Source organism: Rhea americana, unplaced genomic scaffold (assembly GCF_003343005.1).
Source record: "Rhea americana isolate MKP2758 unplaced genomic scaffold, rheAme1 scaffold_119, whole genome shotgun sequence".
NCBI classification, from domain to species: Eukaryota; Metazoa; Chordata; class Aves; order Rheiformes; family Rheidae; genus Rhea; species Rhea americana.
In genome coordinates, this window is record NW_028185250.1 from 2005298 (window position 1) to 2017613 (window position 12316).

At 34.2% G+C, this 12316-nt stretch overlaps 1 protein-coding gene across 3 annotated transcripts in view; it reads left to right on the plus strand.

Annotated features, from left to right (window-relative positions):
- Nucleotides 1-12316, plus strand: part of DNAH8 (dynein axonemal heavy chain 8) — a 158308-nt gene that overhangs the window by 77111 nt on the left and 68881 nt on the right. For all 3 annotated transcript variants that reach the window (XM_085319940.1, XM_085319930.1, XM_085319949.1), the window contains 7 exons: nt 585-671; nt 757-864; nt 1650-1784; nt 3416-3577; nt 8313-8559; nt 11418-11659; nt 11740-11880. In XM_085319940.1, coding sequence (XP_085176066.1) covers nt 585-671; nt 757-864; nt 1650-1784; nt 3416-3577; nt 8313-8559; nt 11418-11659; nt 11740-11880 — 1122 coding nt within the window. The remainder of the gene's footprint in view (nt 1-584; nt 672-756; nt 865-1649; nt 1785-3415; nt 3578-8312; nt 8560-11417; nt 11660-11739; nt 11881-12316) is intronic.

Below are 12316 nucleotides of genomic sequence, written 5' to 3' on the forward strand. Positions count from 1 at the left end.
TTTCCTCACAATAGGTTGCTTATCTTTTTTTTTTTTAAAAAAAAAAAACTATCCTTTGCATTTTTAATATACCAGAAAGCCTACCTCTTCTGCACAATTTGTGCCAGATCTTCCTCTTCAGTGAGTGCCTAAGGTTTGACCAGTGTCAGACATATCAGCATTGAATACTCTATTCTCCAATTATCAGAAATGTCTTATTAGGGTAACTATCAATTTCCTCATGATCTTCAGTCATTTTATTATTATTAACTGAAGCTACTGAGATCTCAGTGCAGTGCTCTGTTGAAAGTGATGGCTCTTCAGAACCTCTCTTGACTATGATGTGATTGTCAAATGGACCAAGTAGATGTTTTACCCATAAAATTGTAAACTTCTGACAGCTAGCTTGCTACGATAAAGTTATACAAAAGTTATTGCATTCATAGTTATGGTTGAAATTTTTTCTTCATATTAATCATTAGTGGGCAAAAAATCTAGTTCTGAACTGATCTAGGTATTTATACATAAATCTACAATAAATGAACAATAAAAAGGAAATTATTTTGACTAATGTAAATAAGAGTACAGTGTGTTTTCTTTTATAGAATCCTGGATATGCTGGACGTCAGGAGCTACCAGAAAATCTCAAAATTCAATTTAGAACTGTTTCAATGATGGTTCCAGATAGACAGGTACAATCAATGACTAAACTGAAAGAAAAAATGTCTTTTAAATTATTTGCTTAAAAAAAAAAAACACCTAAAAACTGTATTTCAGATAATTATGAGAGTTAAGCTTGCAAGCTGTGGATTTATTGATAATGTGATCTTGGCACAGAAATTCTTTGTTCTTTATAAACTTTGCGAGGAGCAGCTCACTAAGCAGGTAATGTTATCCATTCCCTTGCCCTTTGTCTTAGTACTTACACAGTACAACTCTTTAGGTTTTGGTTTATGTAGATTGTTTTTGAAGTGTCACTTTTATGCTTTTTGCAAAATATTGAAATAATTGAAATACAATTCAAACAAATCTCTGTATAAAATTTTTGAACAAATAGCTGTGTTAATTCATGTTTGCATAGTGATATAGACACATTTGTCTAAATTGTTAAACAATGATAATTTGTAGTTGCACATGTCTTGAGATTCTCTGTGTGAAGGCTGCAGCCAGGAAAAAATAATTTGGTGATGGCAGTTTTCTGTAAAAATTAGCTAAGGTTGGAAAAAGCTATTGGAATTTGGAACCTCCAGAAAGAACATCTCAAGCTTAATTTAAATTTGACTTCTCTCTATAGCACTGCTTTCATCTGAGGCTTTAAGCTGCCTCAGTTGAAAACACATGACAACTCTGCTATGGGGGGCTACAAAATAATTACTATGTGGTATTATTAATGATGAAGTTTATGAAATTTTAAGTAGAAAAGAAAAGTAAAAGTAGAAAAGAAAAAAATACCACTCTTCCATCCCTCCCCGCCAAATCTTATTATCCGACATTTTTTTAAAAATAGAATAATTTCTAAACAACAGCAGCAATTTCTATTGTAACTACCTTTTCCAAATAGAGTAACTAAACTATACAATAAACAAGTAAGATTTGATATACTAGTGAAATAAATCTATGCAACTTGTTTTTGATGCATAAACCATTTTTTCTTCCCCCACCTGGTTTAGGTTCATTATGACTTTGGTCTGAGGAATATCCTTTCTGTTCTGAGAACTCTTGGATCTCAAAAGAGAGCCAGACCAGATGAAAGCGAATTAAGTATTGTTATGAGAGGGCTAAGAGACATGAATCTTTCTAAGCTGGTAAAAAAAAATAAAATAAAAATAAAGATTTTAGCACCATGTATAAGCAAGTCTTCTAGATACTTCAGGTTCTTTTGTAGAAGATGAGAAAATATCTCAAACCTAATTTTTCTTTAAAACTTGGAACATGATAATCATCATGTGATCATTAACAGCAGTGTGAGTTTATTAAACTTGAAAATAATGCTTAGGGAGTGGAGATTCTGAGTGCGTTAGTAGTGACAGAAGATTTTCCTGAAGTACCTATGTACAGACTGACTACCATACCATAAACTGAATTACTGGAATAGCCTTTCTAAAGTCAGTCTGCTCAGCAATGCATATTTATACACCTGCCAACAATGCAATTCCTTTGTTGATGAAGTGAATTTGTAATGTTGAGGCTAGTTTGCGCATGCATAGCAGCTATTTGTCAAAGATTTCTAGATGTTCTTCCATCAGTTCCAGTAACGCTTTACTTCGTCTGTTACTATAAAAGCTGTAGAATATAATGTACAGACAAAAAGAACTAGTATATATGTATATAGCTCAGTGAAGACACCTTGGGAATACAATGGGTACATGTCCATAAATGTTACCATGTGTCTAAAATCATGAACATTGCTTTGTGGAAGTGCTGTGTGAATGCTATAGCCATAATATTCTAACACAAAGAAGTTTTTATATACACCAGCTATTTTTCAAACTTAGCATAACTTTTAAAAAACCTTAAAAAAAATTTAAAAAAAGAACCTTTTTAGAAGAAAGGTTATTGCCTGTAAAGTAAAAGCAATGTTAGCTGGCAGGATAAAAAGATAGAAGTGAAGATGGAAGAGACTAGTCTGGGGAGGAGAAATTATAGTGTGCTGTAAAACCAATATATGTGTTGAATCCATATTTTTTATATCCTGCAGGGATATGAATTCTACCTTTCACAAATTTTTTTAAAGTTTTTTGTAGGTATCCTTTAAGTATTAGGATTGAAAGATCAGAAATGTGGCAATTGTTTTAAGAATAGGATTTTATTGGTGATGGTTTTATTTATTTGTTTAACCATCTGTGTGAGTTTATTGGGTTTACAGTGGCTTGTTTAGTTCTAGCTGTACAGTTGCCATAAGGGCATTTGCATTGAATGCGATGTAGTGCATTACAGGAAGTGAAAGTGTAGAATAGATTTCGAGTGGTTCTGTTACAGAGTTAGTGACTGTAGAAATGACTTGACAGATTTTGCATCTTTTGTTCGGGTATGGTCTAGATTGATTTGATGCTTTTTGGACTATAGGGAGTTTGTTTGTGGTGAAGAGTTTGGTAAGGTTGGAGAGAAAGCTATTAAAGGACTGGAAGGAGAAGTTATGGGAAGATTTGTTTTCAAGATAGGTTGTTTCTTCCAGTGTATGCTGCAAGGGTTGAGGGATTTTACAAATTAAATCCAGTGTATGCTCAGTGGGAGTTTTATTTCAGTATTAAATTTGTTTCTCACATGGAATATGGGTGATACTTTCAAAATGCTATTTCCTTAGTGAACAGTCCTGTTGGCTAGCTGTGTTTATAAGCATAATATACAGGTTATTTTAGCATAAACATTTGTTTTTAATTTGAGAACTTCCTGTGAATATCCATGCTTTAAACACTCCATAACTTTTTTGTTTCAGGTAGATGAAGATGAGCCTTTGTTTCTGAGTCTTATCAATGACCTCTTCCCAGGCTTACAGTTGGATAGTAACACATATGCAGAGCTTCAGGCTGCAGTAGCTAATCAGGTTGAAGAGGCAGGATTGATCAATCATCCACCATGGAATCTTAAGCTTGTTCAGGTAGACCTTTTTTTTCTAAAATCTATTTTAGAAACAGGAGTCAGAACACCATTACCAGTAGCTAACCATTGTCTCACTCAAGGAACTATGCTGCTAACATGGAGTAAAAAAACAAAGGTCGTATGTAGATCGTATAAAGAGAAAAACAATTCTCTTTAGATTATCAAGAAGAAGAAAAAAATACCTTGAAACGTAGTTATCCTACTGTTTCCCAGATATGGTAGAGCATGTTGACCTGAATGAAGATGTAAGGGTCCTACATGGCTCTCTGAACATGAGTTTGTTAGACTACAGTAGGAATGGTTAGGCATAAGAAAGATTCAGAGATATCTTAAAGCCTGAGATAGTAAATAAAGAAGTGACAAGAAATGCATCCAGGGCACAAGAAGTAGGGAATGAGAACTTAAAGACCTTTAAAAGGACAAAGATAAATGTAAATGTATATATTTCAGACTTAAATGTTTCTTTAATGAAGGAGAGTTCTCACACTGAGTGTGAGCAGACACTGTTGTAATTAAAGGTTTGTCTCACCTAAGTTTTGAGAACTGATGCACTGATTGAGTAGTCATTCAGCACAGCTGTGTTGTGTTGAAAGGTATAATGATTAAGGTTAAGGTATAATGATATGTAGAAGCCTTAGAAAACTGTCTTAGTGTATGCTATGACCACCTTATGGAAACCTCTGACAAGGTTAAGCATGCAAGTGAACATGCAGGTAGGTACTGTAAAATGAGAGTTAAAACAGCATCAATAACAAGAGTAAGAATGTAATCCAAAGGGATTTTTTCCCCTCAAGGACTTTCTTGATTGAAAGGTAAAAGCTGTCAAGAGACCTAGAGGCTTTCTGGGCTGCAAAAGCTGTGAACAAATACAGCTACTTTTAATTTGTCTGTAGTTATTAAGTTGTCTAGTTTGTGTGTAGTTCAAAGTTAGCATCTTCTGAGGTGCATTGGACACACTTCTCAATGCACCTCTCTATTTAGAGGGCAAAGTTAACAAACCCAACAGATAATAATTAGAAAACAAACAGTCGTAATTAGAATGTCACTAACAATTGCAAATTGATAGCAAGGTAATCAGAGCAATGTTACTCTTTTGTCATTTTGCGGTACTCTCTTAAAAGTACACTTTCATGGATGATGATGATATACATTATAATAGTTGTTCTTTTCCTATGTTCTTCAATTCTTTTTTCTGCTTGCAGGCAGGTAAGGTGTTTCTTTTTATACCATGCTGTAAACAGTGATTGGCTTTACTGTATTGTCTGTATTACTTGTTGAAATAGAGCTTGTAGCATTAATTAGTGAAATTGAATTCATTTTTTATTCCATTAATTGGTGAAATTGAATTTTGCTTTGTAAAACTTGTCAGGTAGAGAAAAATTATGTCTTCTAATTTTCCTCATTTTACTTATTACTACTTTCTAGATAATTATTAAACATTGTTAATGGTTAAGATTAATACCCTTTAACATTAGTAATGGCTGAAAACTATTCTGCTGTAGAAACATGTATTTGTTACTTTGTTGATTGCCACACTGAGGGCATGGCTACAGCTGCTGTTGCTTCAGAATATTTTGACCCTGGGAAATTTTTACATATTTTAAAAATACAGCCACAGAATATAGACTTTCTGAAACTACAGGCCTTGAGGCTTGTACAGGCTTGTTCATGGGGTATGGAGCCTTAAATGGTAAGATACATCATTGGCTTCTGTGAACTCAGTATCTCAAAAGAAGCTGACTGCAGACCAAGAAAAACACTTTGAACTTCATATTCACTCCAGATTTCTGATAATTTTCAAACTTCTCTAACTTACAAAAAAAAAAAAAAAAAAAAAAAAAAAAAACCTACAATGTGATTTGTTGGATAAGAGAAAGATGCTCTATCTTAAGTAATAGCCATACCTCTCTACTACTACTGTAAATCATTCCTCATGTTTTTATTCCTAAGAAGATATGTTGCCTTCCCTAGTATACTCTGCTACTTATCAGTGTTTCATTGTCCGCAGAATTGGAGGAAAAGTTGTTGTCTGCTATTGTCTCTGCAGACTTTGAATACTCATATTTGTTCTAGCAAAGAAAGCTACCGCTAGTGTAAACAGGAATCAGATTCTGCTTTCAGAGCTCCAGAAAAGAGTAATTTCCTCATTTAACATCCCACTAAAGGAATATTTTTGTGCTACTGGCCTTTGCTAGTGTCTCTAACAATAGGGCAGTGGTGATGACCTTAAGAAGAACAGCTGGCTGAAAGCTTATGCATTTTCCAAGGAAGACCAGTTTGTCACCAAATATTTCTGTTGTGATGGTGAACAATCAGAAGAGGAATTATTTGGCTCCAGCATTGACAAAAGATCCAATTTGCTAAAACCTTGGGGTAAGAGCTCTCTGGGAGTGGTTCAACTACCTTTAAGAAAAATATATATTTACCAGCCATGCTGTTTCTTGTAAGGAGTATTTTTCTGTGTGAAATCAGAGCTCTTTTACATGTAGACACTCAACTAGTTGTTGATGGCATCAATACTGTGTATCTTGCATCCCTGTTTTTGCTGCCAAGATAGTCCTTTTGAATATGAACCAGAGATGTACAAATTGTTATTCTTTCTGTAAAGCAACTGTTATCTGCTGTGGCTTGACACATTTTGAGGACAAGCAGTCCAGGCTTTTTCAGATATGGCGGTAAATAGCTTTCAGTAAGAACACTGTGAGCAGCAGTGAAGCTATCCAGATTCTGACTTTACTGCCACAGACTGCACAGTGTATGTCCATTTTCTGCCTGCTGAATATTCAGGTCAGAATATAAAAGGCAAAGCATATCTGGTATGATATTACTTTCTCTCAACTTTCCTTTTTAGATACAGCACATTATTGCTGTATTAAGCATCTGTGTAAACATCTAGCTTCTCTTCTTTATTGTAATTTTGGGGGAATTTATGGCTTTATTCTATTCTTTATTTCTTTTCCTGTATCTCCTGTTGGAGCTCTTTTTGGAGCCATACATATACTAATTCATATGCTAGATGTTTCTACTGTCTCACTGAACTACCACTTCCAAATAGGAACAAAGGTTGCTTATAGGTAACCAGAGTCTTTGAGATACAGTTTTTTGTCTAATATACACTCCCTTTCCTTCCTCTTCCTCTTTTCTGTCATGGGCCTTCTGAAATCTTTTTTGTTAGTATTTCTCAATTGAGAAGGCAGGGAAACAGTTCTGGCCATTCTTTCCCTTTCATAGTATCAAATGGTATGAAGGGTGAAGGCAGATTTGTTCCCTATGTGCACTGTGGAAGGAAAAAATTTCTCCAGAGTTAAGCGACTGTCCACAATCTAAGCAGATACATGGGCTACATGTCAGAAAAAAAAATATTCTTGGCAAAAAATCTCTGTCCAGCAGCAATCAATGGTTTAATTCCTATACATCCATACCCATCCTTTTCAGCTGTCATTGCATGCAGAACACAGAAAATGCTGTTTTCTGTTACTAAAAATTATTTTACCAAATATTTTTAATTTCATTTTCCATGATACCATGATTCAGTAACATTAGTAACTGGTTATTTTGTGGAGTCAGAATTACTGATCTAATTTAAAGTCCTAATAATAATATATTTGGCTGTTAGCAAGGAGTATGTTTATAGCTCTAGGAGCAAGTATCTTTGCAATTTTTAGATTAAGATTTTTAGAAATAGAAGAAAGATCTCTATGTCATTTTATGGTGTTTCTGAATCTGTATTTACAATGTGGCTCTGGTTAGAGCAATGACAATAAAATGCTTTTATAGGTTTTTTTTTAGTTAGACTTTTTCTCATAAATTTCTAGTGGGGATTGTAAGTATATCTTTTAAAGATTTTTTATAAGTTCCATCATATGTGAAAGCTGTAGAAGAATTAAGGTTAAAGTAGACTCATGTACAAAAACTTCTAAGGATACCGTATCCTGACATAAACAAACAGTAAGTAGAGATGGTTGAAGGTGAAGGTGTCTCATACACATCGTACAATAGTGTTAGTGTATTTAACTATAGAAAGTTTCTTTTGTCTAACTGTTTTTATGGGTTTGTTGTCCTTTTATTGAATAACCATGTGAAACTGTGATAACTTTGATTTAAGCCCGACAATTAGACGTAACTGCCATTTATTTACTATATGAAACAGAATGGGTATCTCATCACCTAATTTTGATGCCATAATGTTATGATACATAAGCATTTTTGGGAGAGGTCCATTGATTTAACTTTTTTGACCCAGAGGTATCCCTGTGACAGAAGATAATGTCTAATCAAACATAGTCACATGTCTATAGAATTGCTGTGACTATTTTTTTCATATACTATGATATTTAAGCACTGTAGTAATTAATCCATCTTCTGTTATGTTAAACATTTTTCTTCTATTCATTTTTTCTTTTGAATAATATAAAAAGTTCTTCTTAAAATCTGGTAAAATTTTTGATTTGCTTGGGAAAGTTCAGTTGAGATTTAGTTCAAGAAACTGTTTTACAGTAAACTCATTAGGTGCTTGGATTAGAATGTGAAGGTGTTTACCATTCCACAAAACAGTAAAAATCAGGAAGTTACTTGAAACACATACAAATTATGGATTTTTTTTTTCATGTTTTCAGTTCTCAGCAGATAGCCTTGCATGTCTAATATGTTTGTAATCACTGGCAATCAAACATAATAAACGCAAGCAAAAATCTTCCAAAACATTTCTCAAAATATTTTACTGTTTTTGACAGTTGTATGAGACTTCTCTAGTACGTCATGGGTTGATGACACTTGGACCTAGTGGATCTGGAAAAACAACGGTCATAACTATGTTAATGAGAGCACTGACAGAATGTGGACAGCCTCACAGAGAAATGCGTATGAACCCAAAAGCTATTACTGCTCCTCAGATGTTTGGAAGACTAGATACTGCAACTAATGATTGGACAGATGGAATCTTTTCTACACTATGGAGGAAAACACTGAAAGCTAAAAAGGGTATGTAAATACTTTGTATGTGGTATCATCAAAATACTTCTTTAAAGATATATTAAGAAAATATCTTGTTTTGCAATCTGCAAATGTAAAGAAGTTCCCTCTTGAATAAAAACATATTAGAATGTAGATGATGATACAGTCCACACCCTAATAAATGGCAATAGTTTCAAACTTCATTATTTCAGTATGATAATACTATATCTAGATAAAAGTTGTCTGTTTCCTTGCCACTTCAGTTTTCCAGCTTGCTGCAGAAGTGTTACTTCGACACTGTTGTATTATAATTAAAATTTATTTATCTTAATTGCGTTAGCAATTTTGGAACATTATATTTAATTCTGTCTTCTTGATCAGTACCTAAGAATATATATCAGGAATTTTGTCTTACAGTGGCTATAAATTTTAATAATCTGAAGGTGCGTGTTGCCCGTCAGTCAAGATTGGGAAGCTTCTAGGCCTCACAGCATCTGTAGGGTTGATAGTATTCCTTTCCCTTGCATAGTAAAAGATGAGTATACAAAGAACTAAACTATTTCATTTCCTTTCAACTGCCTGGGGAAATAGTGTGTTCAATAGTTGGAGTTTTTTCAACATCATAAATTCTTCTTTACACACACTTCTCCAAAAAATGGAGGTCTGCCAAATCCAAAATCTGAAGAAGTGGAGAAATCTTCCAAAAAGATGATTTCTCCAATCCTGTAGGGGATAAATCAGCAGACCTATTTCCCCTCTTATGTTTTATTTGCCATGGATGTTTGCATTGGTTCTGGGTTTCACTCTCTTCTCACCTAAGGAAAATGTCTATCTTATTGGTTTATTAATACTTGTTCTGTAGACTAATACACTGAAAATAGAGTTTTACAAAACATTTTATGGTTAGATCACTTGCATAGAAAGTGGGGGATGTTACTATAGTTTAGAAGTATAGGTTCTAAGCTGGCAGGCTTAAGATTCTGTTCCTAGAACAGTTTGCATATTTTACATTGGAGAGGCATTTGATAAAAATATTACTTCAGGGAGCTGGACAAGAATCTTACTCTAATGCAAAATCAAATTCCTTTTGGCATCTCTGCTTCTGATCCCATTGCTTTTGCGTTCTTAGTTGCTAGTAGCTGTTTTAAAGGAAAAATGGAAGATATGGGCACCAACTGGTCTTTTAGTCTGTCCTCAATACCATGTAAGGTTTTATAACAGACTTTGAAGGAAAGAGTTATAATAGAAAATAAGATAAAATGTGATGTAGTGGTGAAAAGGATTTAACTTAAATTGAACCAGTTGTCACAAGGGATTGGACAAGTCTGAAATGTATGTATTATTTCGATCACAAGGTGAGTAAGCATTCAGGTGCTCTCTAACATATAAAATTAGTATGCTCTGAAATTAACAGATGCAGATGAACAGATGTTTATAAATTGATTGTGATGTAGCTGCCTCTGCCTGTTTTAAGAAAGATTCTAACACTCAGAGATAGTTATGTTCCAAGAAGAGCAATTAGCACATGATGCGTTTGTGGCAAATTATGAATTGGGAATATCTGAACTAATGATGGAATAGGCTTTAAGATTCAGGAGTCCTGGCTATTCTTGTGTCTTACTGTCCACATAAAGGATTTTTTATATTATTCTTATTACCAGCAAAGATACGTGTTGTTGTATGTTCACTGTCACTCATTTCACAGAATGTCACTCATTTCAAAGCATGTAGAGTTTTACTATAGGACAATACATGAGGGAAAAAAAACACTGCTGCAGGTAGTCCTTTGTGGGGCAGGTAAAGCAACAGTAACAGTGACATCTATAAAAGCATGAAAATTTCATGGCTTTGGACACCTGCAAAACTTCACCACAGACTTCTCTTTTGTACATACACATATATAACACCATTGTCTGGGCCTCTAGAAAGTATTTGGACTGGCTGAACAGTTCCGCATTATCTGAGCAGATCTCCTGATCCATGCCATCCCTCCAGTGTGCTATTATTTGTGAGTATTTGTATTTATACAAACAATTGCTCAAATATGAAACGTTTGAATATACAGCGAATAAAATATTCTGAGATATGTTTTCTCTGTCTTTCATGCATGAGATGTGTGTGCATATATATACATGTGTGTGATACATGCCAGCATCTTTATGAGCTATATCAGAGATAGATATTGAAAGTCTGATAAGATCTAATGCTCAGCAAAATGAAGGAACTGGAGTATTACTGGGACAAATTTGCTACTTCATGCCTTTGGTCATTGAAATGATAACAAATAGATATATACATTGACTTAGGGGAATTGTTAACTAAAACAAACGTGAACACATCAACAGAAGAATGTGTATGGACAGAAAGGCATATATAGAAAAATAATAAATTTAAAAGAACAGCTATTCTACAGACATATGACAGTCTTTACAGCAACATTGTATCATGAGTGGGCCTGGTGAAATGGTGTTCAGCTGAGACAGAAACACTAGTGAGATTTGTTAGGTCAGCCCTGGAGTTCACTGACATCACTGAAGAGAAAATTTGCAATGCTAGTGCCAAGGACAGAAAAGTATGTTAGTATCTGCAATAAGAAAAGTTCAGCCCTATGATTTTTAGTGGGCACAAGGGAATTTTTGAACTGTTACTTTTTTGGTCTTTGAGATACAACGTTGTAAAGATGTATGTGCCCGCCTTTGCTACTTTCTGTTTCAAAAATGATTCCTTAACTAGGTGTGCAACTCCTACAGTAATGAGGGCAGCAGGAATTACTATAAAAATGTCTTTCACACATTAGTCAAGTTCTAAAGCATTTCTCATAAACTTTTTTTCATGCTGTTTCATCATGAAGATATGAATTATATCTCTTTTCATTGTTTTTCCAGGTGAAAATGTATTTCTTATTTTAGATGGTCCTGTAGATGCAATATGGATTGAGAATCTAAATTCAGTTTTGGATGATAATAAGACTCTTACTCTAGCAAATGGAGATCGAATTCCTATGTCTCCTACATGTAAGCTGTTATTTGAAGTCCACAATATTGAGAATGCCTCTCCAGCAACAGTTTCTCGAATGGGTATGGTGTACATCAGTTCTTCTGCTCTCAGCTGGAGACCAATATTGCAAGTAAGATCATCATTGCTTGCTACTCCTAACCTTTCCTTGTTACACATTCTATACAGAAGAATATTGTGGATGTTTTTCAGGCATGGTTGAAAAAACGTTCATCTCAAGAAGCTGAAGTTTTACAAAGTTTATATGATAGAATCTTTGAGCCAGCATATACATATATGAAGTTAAACCTTAATCCCAAAATGGAGCTTTTGGAATGTAATTACATTGTGCAGGTAAACAGATACTGCATAAGTTTGCATAAATTGACTGATTAGCATAAATGTGCAGAAATAGCAAACAGGACATTTGATAACAAAATTTCATTCAAAAAAAAAAATGTTTCCTGACAAAGAAAACCTTAAGCTCAACATTTGTTTACTGAGCACTACAAGAGAAGATGTTAAGAGATATGCGGAAGAAACTTCTCTGTATCCCTTTGTTTGAAGGCTAGCATTCTCTTGACGAGAATTTGCAGGATCTAGTAGGTTTTCAGAAGCAAATTTTAATAAGCTAGTGGTCTCATTCCAAGTCTTTTAATGCAAAATAAGTTGCAGTAAGAGCCAATCTAACTCTACTGGTTCTGTCGTTGGAGAGAATTAAGAATAATACTAATTATCTTTTTATTTTCAGATGTAATAGATACGATTCTGAGAGTCAGTTTTTCCAAGG